General features: G+C 59.1%; 1 protein-coding gene and 1 long non-coding RNA gene across 5 annotated transcripts in view; one reads left to right on the plus strand and one right to left on the minus strand.

Moving 5' to 3' along the window:
• Shisal1 (shisa like 1) overlaps window positions 1-24,722 on the plus strand; it is a 93,122-nt gene extending 68,400 nt beyond the window's left edge. For 3 of the 4 annotated variants that reach the window (XM_063243897.1, XM_063243896.1, XM_063243899.1), the window contains exons 4-5: window positions 1,806-2,129; window positions 20,580-20,769. In XM_063243897.1, the coding sequence (XP_063099967.1) occupies window positions 1,806-2,129; window position 20,580 (325 nt within the window). In that variant the 3' untranslated portion in view covers window positions 20,581-20,769. Of the gene's footprint in view, window positions 1-1,805; window positions 2,130-20,579 lie in introns of all 4 variants that reach the window. The other variant, XM_063243898.1, reaches the window with a different exon arrangement.
• On the minus strand, window positions 6,567-7,739 carry LOC106027864 (uncharacterized). The gene is made up of 2 exons (XR_001201438.3): window positions 7,244-7,739; window positions 6,567-6,777 (listed from the first exon to the last, which is right to left on the minus strand). It is a non-coding gene; the product is annotated as an uncharacterized LOC106027864 (long non-coding RNA).
• Window positions 24,723-26,012: the final 1,290 nt, after the last annotated feature.

A 26,012-nucleotide genomic window follows, 5' to 3' on the forward strand; every position in this document is an offset into this window, starting at 1 on the left:
TTCATCTGCCGAAGGTTTGGCCTGAAAATTTCTGAGATTCCCAGGGCCTGGGACTGAGCCTCTGGCCCTCCTCTCCTGTGTGGAAAGGAAGCCACAGCTCCAGGGGCGGCTGGCTCAGAAGCCCAGGCTCGCGTCGCTGCCCACGTCCCTGTGGTCAGCTGTTTGTGATGCACCCGGAGACACTGAGCTCCATGAGCTGTAGTGGCCTGACTCCGTGTGGTGGCCCCCAGGGTAGTGCCTGGGCAGGGGATGAGGCCCTTCCCAGGCTCCAACAACTGCATGTCCCAGTCCGGTGCTGTGGTGTGGGCCCCACCCTGCTGGGCCACAGCTGCACACAGCTGCCCACCTCCCCTGGCCTCTGCTGCTCCCTCCACCCACCAGAGCTGCTGCCGTGAGAACCGCAGGGAGAAGGGGGCGGCACAGGAGGGCAGGTGCTGGGAAGGGCAGGGCCAGGACAGAGGCAGACCACTTCTCCCCAGATCTTACTCCAGCGCTCTCAAATGGGCACCTGGCCTCTTCTCCCTGGCAAGAATTCTGCCCAAAGCTTCCAGGCAGAGCTAGTGTCCCCTCCAAATAAAGTAGCTTAGAGGAGTGTCAGTCACTCACACTTTAGCATGAACAAGTCCTTGTATCTGTTGCAGGCTTCACAGCAGTGGTGGCCGGGAGATGAGGCCAAGGTAGGGAGCGAGGATGGAAACAGAGGGTCACACGTCCCTCAGGCAGGTACTGAGCCTGAGCACCTACCCGCAGGCCACCTGCATCAGGGGCTCAGGGCTGAAAGGCCTCTCATGGAGGGTCCCCAGGCTTAGTCTAAGGTCTTGGCCAAAGTGAGGGTACAGGGCTGCAGCAGGGCAGGGAAGGCCACATCTTGGCTCTGGGCTCAGCCCAGAGGGAGCCACAGAACCCAGGGCTGCATCTCCCCACTGAGCTTGGAAGGGTCCGGACCTGAGCACAGGCTGGGCCAGGCCTCAAGGGCTCCTCCTCTAGCCCAGAGACAGACACGGGTCCCCCAGGCTGCACAGTGGGAGGAGTCCCCACCTCTGACCGAGTCCCTGTTGGAGTGGGGACAGCGGCCCGCACAGCCGGACTGCCCTCTGCCCCTCAAATGCCCAAAGGAGCAGATGCCGGCTGGCAGGGAGGAGCAGAGGCTGTGTTGAGTGATTTGGAAGCTGGGCCTTGGGGTGGGCAGGGGGTCCCTGGGCATGGGAAATGCTGGGTCAGGGGTTCCAGGGCGTCTGAAAGGCAGGGGTTCCCGCAGGATGGGGGGCAGAGCGGGCACAGCCCTGGTGCGGGGTGCCCAGGTGCTCTTCAGGGAGCACAGCTGCCCCAGGCTGAGGCGCCTGCAGCTCCTGTCCAGGGACGCAAATGAATGGTGGCTGGGTGCACAAGGGCAGCAGTGCTGAGCCAAGGCCCTGGGGTGCTGGGCTCCTGGGAGAATTAGGGGCTCTGGAGGGAGTCTGAAGGGGGAGCACCAGCTGGGGCCCAGGAGCAGCGGCGCAAGGTGGCCCTCTGATGACCATCTCAGCAAGTGCCTGCCCCGGGGTCGTGAGACCAAGGCCTGAGGGGGGCATCACAGAGGCAGGCAGGGCAGCGAAGGCAGATGCCAGGGGGCGGGCACCCCGAGGTGGAGGGCGCCCCGATACCCGGATTGGAGAGTTTGGATCCCCTGCCAAGGCAGCAACGATGCAAGGGCCCGGTCCAAGGGCACAGGGAGGGTGGCCAGGGGCGGGTGGCAGGGAGCGGACCCTGCACGCCAGGCGGTGTGGGCGGTGGCGGCCGGCTCACCCGCTGTCCTCTGTCCCCAGCAACTACACCGCCCTGCTGGGAGTGTGGATCTACGGCTTCTTCGTGCTCGTGCTGCTGGTCCTGGACCTCCTGTATTACTCCGCCATGAACTACGACGTTTGCAAGGTGTACCTGGCGCGCTGGGGCATCCAGGGACGCTGGATGAAGCAGGACCCTCGGCGGTGGGGGAACCCTGCCCGGGTGCCCCGGCCGGAGCAGCCGGCCCCACAGCCCCAGCCTCCCCCGGGGCCCCTGCAGCAAGCGCCCGCGCCCCAGGCCGTGCACCCGCCGCGGGGAGACGCCCACAGCCCGCCGCTGAAGTCCTCCCAGAGTTCGTCCGCCTGGTGAGTGGTGGCTCTGGTCCGCCGTGGCCGTGGGTGGCGTGGCCCCGGCCGGCGGGCCTGGAAAATGCTGGGCGATCAGGGCCGCCGCACCTGACCACTGTTCCCTGATGATTCGCTTTGCTTATTGTTGGCCAGGAGGGATTCGAAGCTGCCTGTGGTGGTGCACACGCACACGCACACGCACGCACGCACGCACGCACGCACGGGAAAGACAGATGAGAGGTGGAAACAGCTCCCGGGCAAAGCCTGCTTGCAAACTCCCTGCACTCAGAGGCTGGCGTGAGACGGACTGGCTCTGAACATTTGGTGGGGTTTCGAGTTTCCTAGCTGGCAGGGCAAAAAGGAGAAACTGGATGACTGTTTAGATTTCTTAGGGTGTGGTCAAAGGAAACCAATCAGACCGTCGGTAGCTGGGGAGAGTTTTCAGTTTGAGGTGATAAAATAAATTGTACACTGACCGTGAGGCGGCTCAGCCATGGCCCGGGAAAAGGAAGGAGCCAGCACGGAGGGGTGGGGCCGGCAACTCCCATTCCTTTCTGCCAGGACCCGCGTCCAGGGCCAGAGTGGGCATGGGTTGCCGGTCAGGCATCGGGTAAGGAGGTCGTGACCTGAGTCCAGCTGCCAGGCCTTCCCAGAGCTCCGCAAAGCGTGGCCAGAGGGGGCCAGGGTTTGAAGTTGAGAGCCAGTGGCTGGGCCCACAGCCAGCTCCGTCATTCTCAGCTCCTGTGACCCCTTCCTGTGACCCCTTCCTGTGACCTTCCGGAAGGAGCCGAGGGTAGGGCGCCCCTCCCCGGACAGTCCCGAGGCTCGGCTGCACCGGGCTCCTGGCAGGGGCGCCGTGACCCTTCCCTGCGTCCTTTCTGGAGGTGCATCTGAGGCAGTAAATGCTCATTTAAATATCTCTCAAGTGGTGACCTTTTCAATAATGAATGGCTTGAATAATTAATAAGACGCACTTAAACCCAGCCTTGCTTATTGATCGCGTAATGGCTGCATTTATCATGTAGGAGACCAAGGTGGCCCGGCGGGGCTCCGTCTGACAGAGGAGCCTGTCCTGGACCCGGCTCCCAGTGTCCTTAGGGATCCGCTGGCTGTCCCGAGGGCGGGGTGGGGGTGTCCTGGAATATGGGTGTCTGGCCGCAGACTTCCTGGAGCCTGTGTCACACTGGTGTCCTGGTGACCACGATTTCAGGACCACAGGAAGACGTCACACATAGTCAAGGTGCTGGACAGCTCAGGGTCTGCAGCTGGAAAGGCAGCGCTGCCCCCCACCCTGTTTCTGGTGTGCGGCACGCATGCGTGGAATAGCGCGCCCACGGGTCCGCGCCCCCTCCAGGGCGTGCGCGCATGCGCAACGTGGGCCCCCTGCGTTTAAGAGCCTTGTGTCTGCCTGCCCCCTAGGCCCCAAGGTGCCCGGGAGAGGGCATCCCGAGGCTCTTACGCTGCCTCAAAAGCCTCGGCCACGTCCGCCCCCAAGTGTCCTTCTTGCGTGTCCAGCAGTCCTCAGCCGGAGCCCTCTTGCGCGTCTCCTGTCCTGGGCTCTGCTATGCGGTGACCCCAGCTCCCCTGATTCTCGCGGGGGGGTGGAGGGTGACAGACACCGCTTGCCACCTGACTCCTCGGGTGGCTGCAGGGAAAATGTAGTGGGGCAGGAAGCGCCCTAGTGGAGACTGAGGCAGGAGGCCAGGTCACCGCTGGGCAGGGCGGGCGTGGGGGGGGGGCAAGGCTGACACCAGGCTGCTGTGGGGCGGCTGGGGTGCTGGAGCTGAGTGACCAGGGGGCAGCAGAAGCACTGGCCGGCCAGGAACCCCCTCCATCTGCCCTGCCAGCTGGGCTTGCCATCGTCCTGCCTGGGGACAGGGAGGGGGGTCCCATTGCCAAGGGTCCAGTGCATTGCGGGGTCCCCCCATCCTGCTGGTGTCAGACGTCGCTGTAGCTGAGTTAGGGAGCTGCCCAGGGACACAGTGGTGACACAGATGCCTTCACTTAATGTCACAGGGACGCTGGGAGTTTTCCCCCCTTAGGGAAAGTGAGCTTGGACTCTGCCGGCTCTCACGCAGATTCCCGGGGCGCCGGCTCCTCAGGTGCCCGGTCCCTGCTCCCCGCTGGCCCAGCTCCTTTCCCAGGTGTGGCTGGCAATCAGTGACACAGCTCCCGGGTGCACGGCGGTGCCTGGGCTGTGTGGCTCTGTCAGCCGCCTTCCCTGGCTGGGTGTCCCCTGCACACTTGGGGCTCCAGTTTCTCCTCCCCAGCGGGCAGCCTCAGCCGTCCCGGGATGCAGGCGAGGGTCACCGCCCTCCTGCCCCGGCCTACCCACCACCCGCTTCTGTCTTCCGCATGGCTTCGAGTCTTCACCCAGCAGGTACCAGGCGAGCCCCATCTGCATGGGGCAGGGCAGGGTCCCTGGTCTTGGTCACTGCAGTGCCGATGCTGTTCTTTGTCCACCTGGCTTGGCCCTCAGCTCCGTCCCTGGCCCCCTGCCTGCCCTGAGTCCAGGGTTCCTCTCCCACTGTGCTTGTCTTTCGTCCCACGCAGGGGGACTCCTCCTCATCCTTTACCACTTAGCTGGAGCTCAGAGGCCCCAGGCCGGCCCAGTGCGGGTGGAGAGCGGGGCTGAGCTGGAGGAGAGGTGCTGCCCTGCCCCCAGCCCTCCCCGTCTTTCAGAGCTTGGGGAGACGCCTGACTTGGCCCTGAAGGGAGTGGTTGATTCATGTTGTGGCTCCTTCCAGGGCGGGCTCCTCTGGAGCCTGCAACGCCCTCAGGCCTCTGCCCGCTGGGCTGGGCACTGCCTGGTCCACCGCAAGGCCCCTGGCCCTTGGCAGAACTCCCTCAGCCTCCATCCACGCTGCCGTCACCCTCTCCTGGCTGCCAGCAGAGAGAAATTCCCGAAAATTAGAAGACCAGAGAGGGAGCCGGCTGGGTGTCCGGTTTCCTCAGTGTGACATCAAATACCACGGAGGCTTCCAAGACCGGAATTCAGAGACCGTTAAGGTCTGGCGTGGGACGGAGTTCAAACCCCTGGGACTTCCAGCTGGCTGGGAAACCTGGGCCCTCCTCGGAGGAGGAGTCAGGCTGGGGCTTACTGTGTAGCCTGGGGCAAAGCCTGCCGCTTCTGCCGGTGCTGGCTCCTGTGTGCAAGGGGGCAGTGAACCCACGGCGGGGGGGGGGGGGTTCCAGCGTGCCCCCCAGAAAGCTCTGCTGCGTGAAGGCTTGGCTGCTGTTGGGATCAGACAGGGAAGCCTCGGGGGTTTAGCTCAGGGGCGTAAGCGCCTGCCTGGTAAGCATGGGGTCGTGAGTTCAATCCCCGGGACCAAAATACCCAAAAAACAAAAAACCCTAGAAGTGGAGTACAGAGAATAGGTCATGGGCATGGCCTTAGTCCCTCACCTCCCCCTGCTTCCCAGCTGCTGGAGCTGAGCAGCCCAGTGCCCAGCCCTCTGCCAGGCCTGTCTGCCATGCTGTTCCTGCCTCGGGTCAGCCATGGACTGAACCCTCTGAAACCCTGAACCAGGCTCAACCTTGGGCCTCAGATGCCAGGAGTGGAAAACTGACTGAGGCCCCAGGGTGAGGTTAAGGGCCACCCCCCTCCACCCACTCCTCTGCCCTCAAGGCGGCGCCTTCTAAATGCTGTGTTCCTTGGGGATCAGCACACTGGGGTCTCCCCCAGCTCCTCAGGATGCCATCTTGCTGCCGCCCAAGCCTGTGCCAGGTGCTCTGCAGACAGTGACCATGGCCTCCCTGGCCCTGGGGCAGGACCCTAAGTGTGTCCAGCAGCACATGAGGCCTGGGTTCTAGGCCTCCCTGGCCGGGATCTGGCAGGAGCCTGAAACTCAGCACTGGCACCCCACCCCCACCCCCCACAGCTGCCCTGCGGGTCAAAGGCACTGATTTGGTGTGGCCTGGTTGGGTTTATTCAGTTGTGAGATCCCCATCCTGTCCTGTCCCTGACACCAGCAGCAAAGGTCCTTCCAGCCCCAGGAGGTCTGGTCCATGCACCTGGCCACCACCTGTACCTCCTCCCTCGGCCAGCACTGTCCGGCACAGGGGACCCTGCAAAAGGCAGGTGCCAGGAGCTCTCACTCCCAACCTGCTGGGACACAGAGCAATGAGCTGCTGTCTTGGGTTCAGACCCCTGCTCTGTGTGCTCATGGGGACCTTGGGACAAACCCTTCCCCATCTCTGAGCCTCAGTGTTCCCATCTATAAAGTGGGTGGGTGCAAGTGGACTCAGCTTGCAGAATGACTGACCGTGAGGCTAAGCGCAGGGCCTGAGGTGTGGTAGAAGCCTGCGTGAGCAGTGAGCCGAGTGCTGTCTGGAGGGGTAAAGGATGGCGAGGGAGACAGAAGCCACCTAGAATCTCGCGCTGAACCGAGTCTGTGGTGCGTTTTCCTACCTTCCCGGGGAACCTGCTTCTCCTCTCTAATAATAACGCGCACGTAATTTCACATTCCGATTTTATTCAATTAGCATTAGCTCGGCCATTATCCTGCGTGTTTGCTTAATCTCTCTAATGTCATTTAAGCAGCCCGGGCGCGTGCTGGCAGCCGGTGGCAGCGGTGGCAGCTCCCGCGGCAGGGTATTTTGACAGCCCACTTCTTTTCTTCTTTTTCTACGACAAACAGAAGCAGGGGCCGGAGAGAGCCACAGTCTGGAAGAGAAGCGGTCACAGCAAACACCTTCCTGAGCGGGCGACACTTCTCCAGCTCCTCATAGGGCGCCAGGCTCCGGGGGCTCAGCCTCAGGGCCCGTCTCAGTGCCCGTTTCTCTGTGCCCAGTACCTTTGCTTTCCATCTTTAATGAACTCTGTTTCCTCCTCTGAGCATCCCCTTTATTTCTCGGTGCCCCCCAGAAAGCTGGTAATGGCAGACGTTTCCCTGCAGCGGCCTTTGGTGGCCCTGTCCCGTCCTGGCCTGGCCCCTTCTCTAGTCTTTGCTCCTCCTCCCTCGCTGTTTACTTAAAACCACTGAATTTTAATCAAGCCAAACCCCGCCTTGCCTGAAGCCCCGTCTGTTCCTTCACTCTCCTCACTGGCACTGAGCACAGGGTTGCCAGGACTTGGGGCACCCTGGTGCTGCAGCGCAGCTGCCCCTAAAAATGATGTCACAGAAACTTACGGTGAAAGACGTGGCTGCAGGCGCGCGGGTAATCAGTGTCCCAGCTCCCTGCCTCCTGCTTTGGGGCGCTTGCTTCTGTGGCGCTCTTGGCCCCCATGTCCACCGCGTCCACCCCAAGAACATCACCTCTCCCAGCCTGGCATCTGTGACAGAGCACCTGGCAGTGTCTGTGCTGCAGCCCCGTGAGCCCGGCTCTGCGTCCTGGTCTTGTTCAGGTGGCATGGGCCCCCGAGAACGGGTGGGTCGGTGTAGGCCGCTGGCGTGGGACTTGGGGTTCACGTGGTGGTGCTAACTACCTCGCCTGATCTCGCCTGCCCCATCACACGTCTGTGAACAGAGGGCCCCAGTGTTGCCAGGGTCACCCCAAGACAGGCACCCGGGCAAAGGCCCAGTGGGTCTCGGATGTCCCTCTGCAGGCTCCTGGACCTTCCCAGGGCGCAGGAAGCCAGGGAGACCCGAAGGCAGGAAGCCCTCCCTGTGCCACCTCGCCGGTCCCTCCTCCTCTTCTCTGCGTGGCTGTCCTTGGACACCGCTGCTGGGCACCCGCGGTTTGTTCATTTACCCGACAGGCGCTTACGGAAGGTCAGCCAGAGGCCTGCCCTGCATTATACACTTGGATGCAAAGGGCGGAGAAGGCAGAGGCCCTGTCCCCAGGGAGCCCTGTCCTGCAGTTCACAAAAAGCCCATCCTGACCCTCCCCTTAGGTCACTTGGGAAAATCAATGTGCTCGGCCCAGCTCGGAGGTAGCTTGGGGGGCGGGGGAGGGGAGGGGTCACTGTGGGCGCTGCACGCTGCCCCGCCCAGCCTCTTCCTCACCCAGGTCAGCTCTGTGCAGGAGGAGTGACAGTTTGGAGCTGGATCCCCACCCTGTCAAAGTGGAGACTTAAGAGCAGGGACACCAGACCCTCAGGAGCCGCCCTGTCCCTGGCGAGGCCCTGCCCAGTGGCTGGCATTAAACCAGCCTGGTCCTGCAACTGACGCCCAAGATTTGCACCCAAGGCTGCCCAGGCCCGTGCTGATACCCCAGCTCGATAGCTGGAACCTTAGTTAAAATGCCCGCAGCGCTGTGGCCACCCTAAACAAAGATATCAGCGCCCCCGGGTGATTGACAGAGACATTTCCTCAGAGAGCCCTGGGAAGGTGGGAGTGGCTGTGTGCCCTGGGACGGGGGTTCCTTCATAGTCACCCCGTGAGAGGCTGCTCGGGTGACCCAGAGAGAGGCAAGGTCACCATCAAGACAGAAACGAAGCCTGCCTGATGGCTGTGGGCTATCCCCAATAAGCTACCCGAGTTCCAGGGCTCCCAGCCGTGGCCGCAGGGCACAGGCAGGCGAAGACACCCGTCTTGGTGGACCTCAGTTCAGGCTGGGGTGGTGGCAGCCTTCCGTCCCCCCTCCGTCCCCACCAGGAAAGCTCTGCCCTATGTGACTGCTGAGATATTTGCTTCCCAGGATAGATGCTTGTCCCAGTGTGGGCACCACTGCCGACAGCCATGGAGGCTGAGGTTGCCCAGGGTCCACGAGGGTGCCTGCGCCTGCCATGCCCCCAGCACAGCCCGGGCACCCTGAGGTCTCTGAGGTTCCTTGGGGTGCTGGGGGAGCTTCGCAGACTGCTTCACAGAGGCCGTGGAAGTGATTCCGCCACACCCTGTGTGACTTCGGCTCTGGGCTGCCCGGCTGTGTGGGCTGCCTGGCTGTGTGTCCTTGGGAGCTGAGGCTCCTCTCTCAGCTGCAGTGACATCAGTGCAGGGACCTGAGCATCTGCTGTGGGCACCGAGGGCAGGAGAGGGGGACAGAGGGAGGCCTCACGAGTGCCCTGTCTCTCACCAGTCTGTGTGGGGATGAGCTCCCGGCTAGTCACGGAAGACTGTCCTGTTGCCCCTCAGTCACCATCTGTCCCCGTTCTGGGGGACAGAGGCGGCCCGCTCAGGGACTGGGGTCCACAGGACGGAGCTGGGTGTGGCTTCAGAGCCACCTACAGCCCAGTGTGTGTCCTCTGTTCTCATCACCTCCTGCACTCCAGGGCCTGGGGTCCTGTGACCTCAGGGGTGCAGATTTGGTGGGGTCTCTGCGTGGGTGGCTGGGGGTCCTCTCCGAGCCTGTGAGGCCACTCTCTGACCGCAACAGTTCCAGTAACAAACGCCTGGGATCAGGAGAGCGTGGGAGGACTCAGCCTGGTGCCTGCTAACAGGCAGGGGCCCAGGTGCCTCTGTCAATCTGCCAAGGCTCTGCCTGCACCATCACTGTCACTTATGTGATGTTTGTCACTCTCGGGTCCCCACGCAGCCATGCCTGGGATCAATGAATCCTGTTACGGAACATTGCGCACGGTCTGCCTTCCAGAGAGCCATTAGTCAATCAATGGTGGGTCTCTGGGTGCTTAGAAACGGAGCTTCTAGATGGGAAAGCGTGTCTGTTAGTCTAAGGATGTCACAGGAATGGTGTCCCATGGGGTTGGACAGAGCCCCGAGTGCCACGGGCAGAGCTGACCGCAGCCACAAAGGCAGGGAGCCTGCGGGGCACCAGGGCAGAGATGGGGGCAGAGACTCTGAATGGCTGGGCCAGGCGAGTCACAGGTGAGCAGGAAGTGAGAGGCAGAGGGGTACAGGAGGGGCGGGGGACACAGCACTGCCCAGGGGAGGTGGCTGCTCCTTGGCTGTGGTGCCAGGTGGGATGGGGAGAGTGAGAGGGTGCAGTTGGGGTGCATGCACCACCCGGGGACCTGAGTGTGCACAGCCACCTGCTGGGGTTCGCCCCTGGTCAGCCTCGTTCCGCCCTGCAGGCCAGGGGTTGGAAAAACCGAAATGTGGCCAGGGCAGTGGCAGACGGAGGGGCAGTCAGAGTGCTGGGGCTGGGAGCCAGGGAGGTGGGGAGCCCCGGTGTGGAACGGGCAGATGGTGCATCTTCCGAGGCCAGGCTCGGGCTGGGTGGAACCCAGGCGGCTCAGACCCCGGCGGGTGCGGTGCCTCACAGACTTCAGGCTGCTCTGGAGCTGGGTGTGGGGCCAGCACGCTACCCTGCTGACCCCAGGAGGCCTCAGGCTCTGGGCACCCACGCGCTGAGGTTAATTTTTAATGCCACTCTGGTAAATATTTGATGCCGCTGCTTTAGCAGGAGACCTGGTTCTACATTAAATGCCACGAAATGCCCCGAGCTGCTTCCTCCGTGCTACAGGGACAAAGAGTCTGTACTCGCTGCCGGGAAGTGTTCAAAGCGAGTCCATCACTGTCCTGCCGGTCAGCTGTCCATTACTGTGGGGGCAGTCAGGAGGCTTAAAATGGAAAAATGCAAAAGCCCACAGCTTGCAAAGGGCAGCAGCAGGTCGGGTGATGGGAGGACATGGATGGCCTCTCACCCATCTCCTGGACACAGGCCCAGTGGTTCTGGCTGTGACGGGGTCCTCTGGGGAGGAAGGAAGTCTGGGAAGCGGATTAGGCTTGGCAAGGTTTTGAGGCATGAGTAGGAGCTGCCTGAGGACTGGGGAGCCCAGGAGGATGGGACTTAGGTGGAACCCCAGAGACGTGTAGGATAGGACAGGCACACAGCTCTGCATGAGTGGCCCTCTGTGGCTTGGCCCCTGCCTCTCTGGACAGCTGAAGTGTGCAGGATGGAAGGAGTGGGCCTGCCCAGACTGGAGGAGACCAAGGTGGAGAAGGCAGTGTTGCAGGCCTGAGAACTGTGTGTGCAAAGGCTCTGAGACAGAGCAGGTATATTTGTGACTCAGAAGGAAACTGACAGCAAGAGGGAAGGGGTCCCGAGGGCAGGTGGCAGAGGACATAGGTGGGTCTAGGGTACAGAGTGGCCTTATTCAAGCCTTTCAGGGGCAGGACATGAGCTAATCGTGACTTCAGCTGTCTGTAAGTCAGGAATCTGGGTGTGGCCCAGCTGGGCTGGAGGAGACCATGTCCAAGCTCACGCACAGGCCCCTGGCTGGGGACAGCAGGCACTTGGCCTCTTGGTGGCTGCTTCCTTCCCAGGACAGTGCCCTGATGGAGACAGCACAGGAGTTGCCCAGCCAGAAAAAACCACGGTCCTCCTGTGGTCCCAGCACAGTCCATAGTAGCCTCTACCTGCTCCTGGAGCATCAGAGATTGTATCTCTATCCTCATTGGGTCAGAGCCAGGCCCAGAGCCACGCCTCCTGGTCCAGATTGGCCCTCTGTGGACCACACCTCCGTCTCTTAGCCAATTACTATACGAGGGGTGGGGCATAGTAATAGATTCATCCAATCAGAGTCACTCATAAAGCTGGAGTTGGGTCAGATTGAAGTATTAAGGACAGTTCCAACTCTTCAGCAGGAACATGAAAACACCTGTTCCTGCTCCCGGCCTGAGGGTGGAACAGAAATGAACAGTGTTTGTAAATTGGCCACCAGATGTTTGTAAGCTGGCGAAGCTGCTCGACAAGGAGGCCGTCACCCAGGCAGGAGCTGTGTGTCTGAGACACTACACTGTGATCCAGATGGGATCCACGGATCCACAAGGGATCCACAAGGCTCCCACGGGTTCCTTCAGAAAATGTTTATGGATCAGATGCCACATTAGGTGGCTTCCACGGAGCAGCCACTGCTGCTTGAAAGTCAGCTAATCTCAGCACACGGGGAGGCTGTGGCAGGAGGATCACAGGTTTGAGGCGAGGCTAGGAAACTTAATGAGACCCTGTCTTGAAAAATTAAACAACGGCTGGGGATTTAGCCCAGCACCCCGAGGGGGAAATAAGCTCTGTGGGAGCCACTGCATGTGTCCAAGATGTCCACCGTGGGTTCTGTAATGTGGTGTGCAAAGGATGTTCGCCCATCTCCTGGGGAGACCGAGGCTTGGCCCCCGGGGCCCTCTTTATGAAGCTTGCTGGAGTCCCCTGATGAACCTTGGGACTCGTTTCTCTCGGGTTCCACGTTAGTGTCGGTGGCAGCTGTGACATACTACCGCAAGCTCAGTGGCTTCAGGCAGCAACTTATCTCTCAGTGTCCTGGGACGGCATCGGGGTGTGGGGCTGCAGGGAGAACCCACTGTCCTGCCGTCCCAGCTCCGGGGGTACCGCGTCCTCAGCCAGTGGGTCCTCCGGAGCGCAATGGCCCGTGCTCACGGCTGTCCCACCTGCCCTGACCCTGTCCCGTCCCTTCCCGCCTCCTCCACTGAGCCCCCATATTGCACCAGGCAGGGACAGAAAACTCCAGAAACTGGGCCCTGAGATCCTGAACTTCTGTGTCTGCTCCAGCGCCCCCTACGGAGGGTGGGACAGAGAGGGGTGGCTGAGCCCCTGTGTCCCCCAGCTTGTAACCAGTGGGGGTCAGTCTGTTCTCCGGAGGTTTTGTGAGCTGCAGCCAGCTCCTTCCTTGCGCCTTTCACCCTGGCATCGCCGCGAGGGCAGCGCCTGGTCCTCACCACCACCCCATCTCCGCATCTCCACTGCTGCCCGCGGGTCAGGCCTGGCTAGGGCCTCTCACCTGCACCGGTCTCAGGAGTCCCTGTGCCGTCTGCTTTTTTTGTAAAATGTGGTTCGCGACCACTCCCCCACCTCGGGGTGGCTGTGCCTGCGCGCCCCGCCCCGCCCCCACCTCGGCCCCGCCCCCCGTGGCAGCCAGCACCGTGCAGAGGGGCGCAGAGGGGCCGTGCCGAGCGAGCGAGCGCTTTGTGTGCACCTCACCTGGCAGTGAGTCATGTTGTGCCTCGTGACTCCTCTGCTTTTGTCACAGGAGTGATTATTGTCACAGACTCACAGCCATTGTCACAGACTCTCCAGCGTTCTGGAAGCCACATTATTATTCAAATTGCCAGGTGCTCGCTTATCTCCTGCTTGGGCTGCAGACTGCCAGCCACCGCCCTGCCAGCTGTACGCCTCCACCCTCTTCTCCTCCTCCCGCTGCGGGCACCGCTGCGGGCACCAGGGCTGCTTGGATTCCGACCAAGCAACCTCCCCACCCCCGCCTGCCAGGCCACTGCACTAGGTGGATGAACGGCAGTATGGCTCGGTAGTTAGCAACCTGGGCTGGAACCCCCAGTGATGACCTGGGAAGGTCGCACTGCCTCTGGGAGCCTTGGGGCCCTGGTCAGGAAACCGTGGTGAGGATGATTCCCCAGCTCACGGGTCTACTGTGCCCAAGAGAGGGCCTGGGCCTGCGTCCCTCAGCCCTGACTCCCGGCCCTTACTAGAGTTGCAAGTGAGCTTCCTGTCAGCTCCCAGCGCCCTGGCCAAGGCCTGATGCCTTTGGAAGCTGCAGTGGCTGCCACCGCTGCAGACTCAGCCCTGCCAAGGATGCCTGGGGTCCCCACCTCCAGGCTGCTGCGCTGTGATCCCCCAAACGCCCTCTGCAGGCTGCCACCCCTCCCCACCAGTGCTCCCGAAACCTGCCTGGCCACTTAGCTCCACTCCTCCCCCCAGGCCCAGACCCCAACCCTCCAGACCCTCCCTGTGGACACAGCAAGGGGCTGCTGCAAGTGTTTCGGGGTTCTTGAGGGCAGGGTGTCCCTAGAGCCCACAGGGCTGACGACAGCCAGCACTGAAGAGGGTCCTACAGACCTGTGGGGCTCAGAGGGCACCTAAGGCCCCGAGGGGCTAAGCGCCTTGCCCAGGGTCTCTCAGATGGTGAGACTGACTTCAAGGCCCGTAGTCTTCACACATCTTGGCCCTTCTGCAGTCCCCTGTGGTTCCAGATCTTACAGAGGCCTGCGGGAGTCAGCCAGGCTGTTCAGGAAATGTGCTCGGGACAGAGGCCTCGACGCATGTCTAGGAGTTGTCGAAGGCTGAGGGGAGCACCTTTGGAATGGTGGGGGGGGGGGCTCAAAGTCCTAATAGAGGCACAACAGCGGGAGGCCTGATGTGGTAGCAAATGCCTGAAACCCAGCACTGTGGAAGCTGAGGAAGGAGCAGGATCTCAAGTTGGAGGGAGGCCCTGTCTCAGAGTCAGTAAATAAGTAAATAAATCAGGCTCCCGGGGACACCCACATCCTCGGATGCTCCAAACCCCAAACCCTCCTACGTTCCAGCAGCACCCACGCACCTGCGCCTATCAGTGGGGTCCCCTCTGGGTGGCCTGGGTCCCCTCCCACAGCAGCCATGCTGTGGAAGTAGTGGCCATGCTGTTGGGGGACAGTGACGACAAAATGGGTCTCTGCCAGTTGGGTTCCGGCCCAGAGTCTCCTGGGCAGTTCCCTCTGCAGGGCTGGCTGGCTCCAGGCTGTGCTCAGACCCTGCCTGGGCGTCGCTTCCTTTCCCAAGTCGGGTGGGGCCACCTGGCTCCTCTAGTTCTTGCGGTCTATTCCCGCCTTCTCCCCCCTGGAGCCTCGTGTTGCATCAGGCAGGGGGGGAAACTCTGGAAACCACGCCCTGAGATCCTGATCTTCCGTGTTTGCTGCAGCGCCCCCTATCGAGGCTCGGAGAGAGCAGGTGGCTGCACTTGGTTGAGATTTAGCCAAACTCATGTTGGCTTTCGCCACCCTAGAAGATGGCCCGTGTTCCCCAGGCCCGCTCCAAGGCTTCTTTAAGGGGTGAGGTGAGGAGGGGGTGCCAGGTCACCTCACAGCAGGACAGGGGTCACCCCTGTCACTCACAGGCTTGCCCCCAGAATGATCTTCTGGCCTACTTTGGGCTGATATAAGATGATGTCTCGCTGTCTTATGAATTCTGTTACAGTTTATCGAATAGGCTATCTTTTAGACCAGTTTCAGATTTACAGCAAAAATAGAGTGGAACTGGGTTCTGGTGGCCCACACCTGTCACCCCAGCATTCGGAAGGCTGAGGCAGGAGCGTTACCACAAGTTCCAGGCCAGCCTGGGCTACATAGTGAGACCTTGTCTCAAAAAAACCAAAACAAAACAAAACAGGAAAACATCTCAATGGTATACATCTATTTAGAAAAAAAGTTTTTTTAAGGAAAACATGAGTGGAGAGTACAAAAATGTCCCGTGTTCCCCATGTGGCATTTGTGTAACAGTGGACAGGCCACGTCCATGCCACGATAGTAACAGGAGGCCACAGTGTACACCCTCCAGAGCTGCAGATGTAGGCCTCGGTTTCCATGGTTGGGAATGACCTTCCGGAGGGACTTCTGGGTTCTGGACTTTGCGCTGTGACCCTCACTGCTGGACCACCCTGGTCTGGTCATGTCACACCCAGGTGCGTGCCAGTCTGCTGCCTGCGCCAAGACCACGCGAGGTCTCTCCCACCGCGCCACCCGTGTGATCCTCGCTGCGTGACAGCCAAGGAGAAGGCAGGCGGGCGCTTCCTCTGGGGCGCGTTCAGCAAGTGTTTCCCGATACGGCTTTAATTTACATCTCTCTTATTTTAGGCTTCAGATTCGCCATTTGACAGTTTCTGTCTTCTTGGCAATTGGTCTGCTGAGGCTCTCCCTCCCTGGATCCTCGAGTGATTTCTCTTTTCTTGGAAATGCACCGTCTCACGGAGGCTTTGTGGTAACGCTGCTGTGTTAAAGCGGGTGGAAGTCCTTCTTCTCCTTCTCCCCTCCCCCTGCTGTCTTTATTCGTCTGCTCGGCTCATCTGCGTGGAGGTCAGACAGGGAAACTGCAGACACGAGACGCGGGCGCGCTGGTGGCACGTTGGCTAGGCTGCTCCAGCGGGGTGGAATCAGTAGCAGGTGCGATCGAGGGGATTTTCAGGTGTCACACAGGGCCAGAGGTGGGAGAGTGCACCATGCCGTCTGCATGCCCCCCCCCCAGGACTCAGGAGCTGCTCAGCCAAGAAGATAGCAAAGATCAAGGAACGCGAGATCCACGAGGCAGCGCCACGCGAGGTTGGAGGCCCAGAAAGTCCCAGCGAGGTCACAGACCCAAGTCTGCCGTGAAAGGCTAAGGAAACGTAGAAGGACATCCAAAGGTGACAACGCAAAGGGCACAAGCGCTCTTCCTCCTTCCTCCTTCCTCCCCACCGGTCCATCCAGGCTGCAAGCCTATTGGCTGGTGATAGCCACAGCTGGGGTGGGTCATCGCCTCTGTATGGGCCTATGCCCTGTCAATCATCCACTGACACCCGGAAGCTGTGCTCTGCCCATCTGCCTGGCACTTCCGCCAGCAGAAGGGAAGCGTCTTGATGAATGGTCACAGGTGGTGCTAGCGTCGTTGGGTGAGCTGAAGGAAATCCGGTCTGTGTTCACCCAGAAAATGTCCCCAGCTCCGTGGCACTCCCTGGAGAGCTGGAGAACCCTGGGCAGGTTACCATTCACCCTGTGGAGGCGAAGGGCGGGCTCCAGGCCAAGCCCAAAAGCAGGGGACCCGCATCCCTGCTCAAAGACAGCAAGCAGACGCTTCTTCCCCGGTTTATTTGTTCCGTCCAGGCCTCCAGTGGGCTGGACTTGGACTAAGCTGTCCACCATGGGCCATCAGCTTGGCCGGCCAGAAAGACACTGAGCTCGCCGGGACTCTTCCCAAGTGTTTAACCCGGTGTCCAGGTTCCCTGGTCCCCGTGAGGCTGACCTCACAGCTTTAGTGGGGAGAATGAAGGAGTCACAAGTGTGGGACCCCAGAGGGAGCTGGGATGGGGCTGCAGGGAGGCCAGGTACAGAGAGAAGAGGCTGGTGGTGTAAGGATCCTGCCGCCCAGGAGGCGGCCCAGAAAAAGCACAGGCTGTAGAGAGGACTCCAAAGGGCTGTAGGAATTTGCGAGTGGGTTGATTGGATATTGGATGTGAAAGAAAGAGAGGGGCCAGCCGGGCGTGGTTGTGCACCCCTATAATCCCAGCACTTAGGAGGCTGAGGTAGGCAGATTGTTGCAAGTTCGAGACCAGTCTGGGCTATAAAGTGAGCCCAAAGCCAGCCTGACCTGCATAGCGAGACCCTGTTCCAAAAAGGCAAAAAACAAAAACAAAACAACAGAGAGGGACCAAAGGTATTATTTACTGAGGCCAGGAAACTTGTGGGCAAAACAGGTTTGGGAAAGAAGCATGGAGCTCTGTTTTAGGGTGCAGACGTTTAAAATATGGGGTATATCATAGCGCCTGCCTGGGAAGCCCGGGGTTGTGAGTTCAATTCTTGATGCTGGGGGGAAGGAGGGAAGCAAAGCTGTCTGGCCGTGGAGTTGATGCCAGGGAGACAGTCTGGCTATAAATGTGGCATCTGAGAGCTGAGGGTCTGAGTCTGGAGAATCCTGAGCATAGATCTAAGAACAGGATCTAATCCTGGACAGGAGGTGGGGGAGGGGTCAGAAGTGGGGAGGGTCAGGGGGACACACAGGACCCAGGCAGGAGGCCAGGGGTGCAGGAGAGAACCAGGCCAGGTCTGGAGGCCCCGGAATAGGAGGAGTGGCCACTTGGGTCCATCTGCTGGAAACAGCTGACCTTGAGGAGGACACAGAAGTGAGATTGGAGAGCAGAAGCCCCAAAGAGTCCTCCCTCCTCCTCCTGCGCCTGAAATCTTGGGCTTTATTAGCCCAAGTTATGACAGTTATCGTACCTTGCTGTTTGCAGAAGAGTCAGGGTTCGACCTGATAGTTTCTTTTGCTGTTGTCAGCTCCACCTCGGTTTTGTCTGGCACTTTCCTGTGTCCCCCTCGGGTTGGGCTTTCTTTCCTAACTTCTTGAGCTGGATCTTTACCTCTTGTTTTCTTGTTTATTAATAAGACCAGTATTTAAGGCTGTGAATTTTTCCTTGAACATTGCCCCTGGCTACATCGCACAGGCTCTGAAATGTTCTTTTTATCATAAAAAGGTTTTTGAATTTTTCGTTGTGAGATTTTCATTTCGGTTTGGTTACTGTTTAGCTGTTCGATAGTTTCTAGTTTTTGGTTCCGCCTCACTCTACAGTCATTTTAAAGAGCTATAAACATCCTGCTGTCGGGTCGGGCTTGTTTTGTGGCGGGTTATAAGTGGTTTCAAACTTGATTATGTTGTGATCAGGAAATGCTGGCTCCTTTCTGCCTTTGGTCTTTTAGGTCTGAGAGTCAGTTTTGTGTGTGTTCAAGGGCACTGGAATAAAGAGTAGGTTCTGCTTAATGCACAGACACACACAGTCATCGCTTCGGTGCTGTCCTGGGAGGGGTGACGTGATTGCACAGGCCTGGCCTCTCCGTGGCTCCCGGCAGCCCCTTCTCTGTGGGTACTGAGCTCACCGCCCAGTACCTAAACAGCCCTTGCTGTCAGATCTGCCTGGGGACTTCGGTCACTGACACTCACGGGGTGGCTTCTTTTTTTCTCTCCCTGTTGCTGTGTTCCCACCCATCCTTTCTTTATAAATGGGCCAAAGGCACATAACACAAGATCCGCCGCCCGCCCGTTCAGCGGCGTTGAACACACATCTCCCTGCGTCACCCCCCTTCCGTGCATTTTGCCTGTGATCTCTGTGTCTTTTTTAGCAAGTGCGCACGGCTCCTTTACTGATACGGCAGATATATTGGGTCTTATTTCTGTCCTGGTAGTTTATCTTACGTTTCTGCGTTTATAGCTTTTGTGGGGGTTGTCAATTTTCACCATATGGCCCCTGATTCCTTTGTTTTATTTTTTGTGTACACATCTCCTGATAATTTGGAAAGCTGTGTTTTGATCCCATGGTTACCTTCATAATCACAGTGCGATGTGACGCACTTCATGCTCCTCTGGACGGTGCTCACGGTCTCCCTACTGTGAACGATGTCAAAATTCAAAAGCTTCTACTTACCCTGCGTTCCCCCCCTTCCACCGACTTCCGTTAGTGGATTATATTCTTCTGCTGCTGACTTCTGTGTCTCTAATTGTGCTTCACCTTCTGAGCAATTATTTAGAAGCCCAGCTCAAATGAATCAGACATAATTTATTTATATCGCCTCCCTCCGTTCCTCCCACTTATCATTATTTATATCGGACCTCGGCTGTCTCCCTCACTCTTTTCCATAATAGTCCTAATCTTCAGATTTGCTGCCCACGTGGTCCTAGAGTTACACAGATTCTGTGCTGGCTGCCAGGACTCTTGCCTGAGTTATTCCATTTACACTTGGGCTTGCTGGGTCATAAATTTAAGAAGGGATTATGGAAACTCTAATTCAAATATATGTCCTGCATGTTTTCCTACTGACTTTATACCTCAGAGATGCTTTGTGTGGGCTTAAGTTCTTGGCTCATTTATTCAAGAACTATTTATTAAGCTTCTGCTATGTGCCAACTACTTTCTCATCCCAAACAATATAGCAAAACCCACAATGACCTTGGCTGTCTTACAGCCCAGTGGATGTCTACTTCAAAGGTATTGGCTGCCTTGTGTCATGTGACCACCGTCACACCCTGTGGACTTCTACTTCTACATCATTGGTTGTACTGGGTCATGTGACCACCCTCATGGCCCTGTGGACTGCCACTTCTACACCATTGGTTGTGCTGGGTCATGTGACCACCCAGATTGCAAGGGAATCTGGGAAGATTAGCCCCTATGGCTGGGCTGTGAGCTAGGCAATTTATGGTGCCTGCACAGATGAAGTTTGTGCTTCTGTTCCTCACTGGCTTGTATGCAGGTTGACTCTGCCTGTCAGGATTCCCACAGGCCTGTTGCCGCACTCCAGCCCCTGCCCACTATTGTTTGAGGTGCGTACTGGTGTCTTCGCCATGCCTCTGCGTGGTACAGTTCTGTGGTGTGATTCCAAGGTGCATAATGGATTTTGTTGCCCTCACAAATGACATCTGTATCTCTTTTAAACAGTTTTTAGTTTGTTATGACAAGGCTGACTATATAATTTACCATCCCAATCCAATACTCTCTAGGGAGAAATGGGAACAATATTAAAAATTGTGTCAAACAACAGACATCAGCTGGGATTGTCCCATGTCATGCAGTCAAGCTTGGGCAGACAGGTACTCCAGAGTTTTAAAAATGGAACTGATCTCCCACAGATTGGAAATTACAGTGGTACCTGGGTTCAGGAACCTGATTCCATGAAGAATCATGGTCAACCCAAGTTAGATGAGAACCAAATCCAATTCAACATCGAGGTTCAATGTTGACCTCATGCAAAATTTGATTTGGTTCTTGTCCAGTTCAGTTCATGACGAGGGTCGCGGACAGAAGTGTCCCTGGACCGAGACACCTTGCACTTTTGTATCTGCTCTCTCTGTTCTGATTCTGTTGATTCTGTTAGATTTTCTGTGGAGTTTATTGCTTGCTTATGATGTTGGTCCTTCTGTTCCAGTGTGGATTCTGCTTTTACTTTTTTGTACAGTCGTTGGAGCTGGGGTCTCTAGGGCTCTCTAGAGCCAGAGAGACTTCAGATTTCTTACAGCCCTGAGGCCGGCCACAGTGGCAGGGGCAGGACAAGCATGTTCCGAGAAAGCCCCGCACCTCCTGGCTCTGAGGCCCCGGAGAATGTCCTTAGCAGATTTCCTTGGGGGAGACGCCCTATGATGTTTTCTCTCCTTCTGCTTCCCCAGAAAACCCCTTTGCTGTGCCTCAGGATGGGGGAGGCAGGACGGGACGCACCCAGCACAGCCTCTGAGGACAACTTCGACAGGGACACCAGGGAGAGCCCAGGCGGCAGTGACGGCGGTGGTGACGGCGGTGGCGGCCGAGAAGGAAATGCCAGCTGTGCCCAGATCCCTCTTCCGTGGACTTCTAAGATTCAGAGTAAACTCAGGGGTGGGGACTGGGGGTGTCAGGAGGTTCTGAGCCTCCCGTCTGCAAGCAATAGTTCTCTTTGGGGCTGGTGGCTTCTGAGAGGTGACTTCCGGACTCAGGTGACCGACACAGAGCGTCCTGGCTGAGTCCAGCTGGAGGGGTCTAGACCTTCGAGTCCCCGCCGTGGTCCAAACCCCGGAGCTCCCCCTGCCCCGCTCCTCCCAATAGTGCCCCTCGGGCGTCTCTGCCCAAGGATCGAGTGTGAGTGCGTGTGCGTGATTTAGGGTGACTTTTTGTTTGTTGGTTTTTTATTGGGGTTCCCCTGGAAGTTCTCCAGTGGGCACGGGTCACCCTGTGGCTGGGGGTCGCTGCCAGCGTCCTTTCTTGGTGCAGTCAGCAGTCCCAGGCCAGATGGGGGTGACCGGGCACAGGGCCCAAGGCACAGCCATGCTGGGCCTCCTGTGGCTCGGGGGACTTGAAAACACCAAGGGTTATTTCTTACGGAACTAGTTCCTATGACAGTAATAATAAGGGACGTGTCTTGGCCAGCCACAGGGAAGCCACCAGGCTAGGTGCTTTAGGCACACTCTGTCAAGCCCCTGAGATGCAGATATGACTGACCCCTGCAGAAGCAGTGCAGAGTGGGGACGGGTGCCAGGAACTGGGGCCAGGGGAAGCCACCTTCATTGTGGCCTCAGAAATGAAGTGCCCAAAATCCAGGCCACAAATCCCTGGATACGAGTGGCTCTGCAGCCCAGGGGCTCGAGACAACCCCTGAGGCATCTCTGGAGACTTCTCAGCAGGGCACTGTCACCCCAGACTCCCCAGCACCACCCGAAGGTCTGTCCACCCATACCTGCTGGCTGAGTGGAGCCATGGGCCAGGCAGTGACGGCCCCGAGAGGTCCTCCCCACAGGTGGGAGAAACAAACACGGGATCTTTGCAGATGGGTGAGGAGGCTGCTGGGAACCCAAGCTGAAGGTCCCGAGTGACATCCACTGTAGCACAGGGCTTCCACACAGCCCTGGACGCCTGTAGCACCTGCCTGTGGGTCACCACCACCGCCACCCCCCTCAGGGCACACACGGGAGGATCACAGACGTCCCCAAAGCCACACTGCCAGCATAGATGTGCTCACTGCATCCGTGTTAGCAAACCAGAACCCCAGCTCGTAGCTTGGTGTCCCCCGACCTGTGTTGCTGTAGAGCTGTCCCCGGCATCCCCACATGGACCGGCCATCTGTGCTTCCAGCGGGGCGGGAGGACCACAAAGAGACAGGTGTTGAGGACGAGGACAGTCATGAGGGGACGCTTGCTGAGGGTCCACTTGGAGCACCTGCTGGCCAGCCTGTGTGGTGCTCAGGTGGTCTGGCACACACAGCGTGGAGTCCGGAGCAGGGACGGGCATGGTGTCCTTCCCCTCAGGGCCGCGTGCCCCAGGGCTGTGTCCATGTAGGGCAGCGATGTCTCTGGAAGACGATGGACAGTCAGCCTAGCTGGATCAGCCCACACCTCCATCCCCTGTGGGGGCCTCCAGAGTGAGAGGAAGCCTGGGGTGTGAGTGGGGAGCCCAAGAGCCCGATTCTGGCATCAGCTCTGCTGCTAAGAGCAGTGTGACCTCAGGCAAGGCCTGCGTCCTTGCTGCCTCAGTTTCCCCATCTGTGGGAGGAGTCAGCCCAGGTGCCCAGAGGCTGCTGGCTTCCTGAGTGCCTGGCTGGTGCTCACAGAGAAGCTTCCTCTGCCGATCAGGGTCTGGTGACCTGTCCCCTGCCCTGCAGGTGCTGGGGTCAGAGACCACTGTCACTGCACAGTTAGGGCTGATTCGCACCCCTCTGGATCTGTGACCTTCTAGGAGGGCATCCCTGGCCACCAGTGGGCTTGAGAGTCACAGAAAGTCCCCGCGGGGCTGATGGTCCAAGGGCCACAGAGGAAGGGACCTCTGCCCCAGCCCTGCTCCCTCCCCATGGGTGCCTTGGCCAGTGGCCCGTCCTCTCTGAGCCTCCTGGGCTCACTGGCCAAGGGCAGCACCTCAGATGTGCCCAGGACAGGAAGGGCAAAGTCCTGTGCCCATCATACTGTGGCCAGGGACGTGCCAGTCAGTCGCAGGTCCCCGGAAGTCAGATACAGGGCACAGCCGCGCTCCAGGGTAGACGCCTAGGGTCAGGGCTCTTCAGTGGTGCCCGGGCCTGAGTTTTCAAGCCGCCTATTTTACCTTTCTGTCGTCTCCCTCCGGCCCCACCTCTAACTTATCACCATCCATAATGAAAATCCAAAAAAGGAAAAGAAGACCTCAGTGCATCCACTGTGTGTCGTCACGAGCTCCCTGTCCGGGTGACTCCTTCCCTCGGGAACCCGTGCCATTCACGACGGGCAGTCTACGCCTTCCTTTCCCCGGGTGTGGCTTGGTGGCTGTGTCTTCCAGAATCTCAGTATCTGGGGACCCAGACAGGAAGCTCACAGGACTGTGACTCACCCGGTGCAGCGGGCCTTAGAGAGACCATGCACACACACACACACACACACACACACACGTGTGCATACATGTGCATGCATAAACACATGCACATGTGTGACTCAGCAGGCAGACCTGTCCCCTTTGGGGTCCACACACAGGGCTTTGGGAGGCAGCTGGGCTTTCCCCCAGCGGGCAACATCAGGGGAGCCCTGGCACAGGACAGGGTGTGATCTGTTTAGGCTCGGAGATGCCCTGGCTCCAGGCCCTGGTGGAATCCCCTCCGGTCACTTCAAACAGCAGCCCAGTGGTGCGGCCTCACCCTGGTGGTCCCTCGGACCTCTACCTGCCTGGCTGAGCCCCCCTCACGGGACTGCTGGAGACCATGCCCGTGGGAATTCGGTGCCCAGCAGCAGGCTTGGCGGGTTCTCACTCGTCTGCTCTCACTGGTCATCTCGCTGGCCCTGGCCCACAGAAGAGCCTTTGGGTGTGAAGAGAAGGTTCCCCATAGGGTGGTTCTGGTCAGGGTGGAAGGACAGGATGGTGACACTCGGCCTGCCCACTCTGGCATAACAATCTGGGGTCAGGAGTGCAGTGGGAACCTCAGGGGGCTCCATCTCCCTGTCCGCCTGGTCCCTGGGGTCACCCAAGCATTCAGAGGGCCGAAAGTGGGTGACCTTACCAGGCCAGTGTCACGCTCCATTCCTTCCAGAAACCAAACCCGCACACGAATAAGGAGCCTGCCCGCCCCACCCATGAAGGTGACCCTGATGGTGGCATTGCCTCCCTGGCCCCACCCGTCTCCAGTCCAGGACCCAGACAGGGTTGGTGCTAGACAGACGCTTGGCGAGTGAGCAGATCGGTCCCTTCGTCACTCTGTAGCCTAAACTCGTATTTTTATATCAGAGCCCTGACGCCCTCTGTCCTTGACAGACTGAAATTCAGGGCTGCGGGACACCAGGAGGGAGGGCATCACTCACAGGAATAGAGCGGGACCCTGGGGTCCCTGTGGAACGGCCCGAACCACCCTGCGAAGCGAGCAGAGTCCTCTCACAGCAGCGCCAGCCCGGAGCCCTGAGGGGGTCTCTTCTTGGAACGTGCCTCAGTTTCTCACGCCGTCTCTTCCTCTCCCTCCCCACTGCTTGTGTGAAAGCTCGGTCACATCCGGACCAGTGAGTGTGCAATAAGGACCTGGGGACACGGCAGGGAGCCTCCCCCCAAAGGTCGTGGTCCTCCCCGGGGCTAGCTAGATGAGGGTGTGCAGGTCGGGGGGACAGGGACCTCCCCTCTGTGCTGGAAACCCCAACTTTGTGTGGCAAGGTGGGGTGTCAGATGCTGATAACTGGGAAAACCAAAAAACCAATCCTGTCCCTCCGAATACCCTCCCCTGTGACAATGACGTGTTTTACACTGACCGCTGTCACGCTGCTTTTGTCTTTATACACAGTAGTTTTTATAAAGATGTCCTTAGGTTTTAATAAAGGAGTGTCACATCCACTGTTCTGGAATCCGAGTGTGCCGTGGTGTCCTGAGTCACGCCTTTATCGCTCTGCTGAGCGGAGTCTGGGGTCTCAGCCGGGGTGGGGGTTGGGAGGAGCTGGGGACACAAGTTCACCCCAGGACCTCAGGGGTCCAGCTCTGAGCAGGTGGAGAGAGAGAGGGATGGAGCTGAGGGCACCAGGCAGGTCGGGGACAGCCAGGTGCTCTCTGCCGGGTCCCTCTTTGTCTCCTCCTTACCCACATGTGCAGGCTGGTGCTATGCTTTGAACAGGGTTCCACATTCATAGCTCCCATATGTAACTGCATACTGGGGCAGGGCCCTGGCAGGCTTAGCGAGCTCCTCAGCTCTGGCAAGAGAGGCTTCATAGAGAGCAGAGGACACCGAGCTGGCACCCTGCTGTCCTGCTGTGTGACACCCTGGCTGGGTCATGCTGTAGCCACCTGGGTCCTGATCCCCGCTGAGCTGGCCACAGCAGGACACTCCATCGCGCAGGCCCGGGTCCTATTGTCCGTGTTTCAGGTTCAAGGCTGTGTGTAGCAACCCCTGCCGTGACCCCAAGAACTTCAGTCCCAGCTCTGGTGGCCTGGGGGGACCAGCCCCACCAGCAGCCCCCCTCCCTAACAATTTCAGGCCCAGTGCAGGAAAGACCCAGAAAAGCATGACGGGAGGAGCCACATGGGTGTGTCTCCAGCTACTCCTGGGGTACAGGGAGGACCCCAGGGAACCCCAGTGGTTCTTCTTCTTGTGCTCCACCTGTCACTGGTGCACACGTGCACCCCCTGCCCCAGCCTCTGGAAAGTGGACAGGTGAGCATTGTCACTCCTGAAAAGCCATTGTCTTGCCCTGGTGTCCCTCACCTGGACGCAGAGGAGAGGACAGAGGAGACGCACCTGGCTTGCCCTCGGAACCTGGTGGCTGACTGGGTGACAAGCACCCGGCTGTGTGAGCAGCGGAACTAAGGCAGGCGTGGGTGGGGGCAGAGAGGGCAAGGGACATGGAGGCACGGGGCTACAGGACTTGGCTCCTGGCAGCCACGAGGCATGGACACGTGGGGCACACTGCTCTCCTGCATAGAGGACTTGACGTGGCTTCTCACCGTCCCCTGCTGTGACTCCTGCGTCACAGATGTAGGAGTGCGCCAGCCCTCACAGCTCAGTTTCGTGTTGAGAATCTAGAGCCCCCCAGTTCCTGAGCTGCACCTCATTCCCAGCACACCCTGACAAGTGACGGCAGAAAAAGCATCCTTCCCCAGAGAGGCCCAGTCACCCCAGATGAGCATCGGTGATGGAGGAGCAGC

Source organism: Cavia porcellus, unplaced genomic scaffold (genome assembly GCF_034190915.1).
Source record: "Cavia porcellus strain 051 isolate PalLab524CR breed Dunkin Hartley unplaced genomic scaffold, mCavPor4.1 scaffold_40, whole genome shotgun sequence".
Lineage (NCBI taxonomy): Eukaryota > Metazoa > Chordata > Mammalia > Rodentia > Caviidae > Cavia > Cavia porcellus.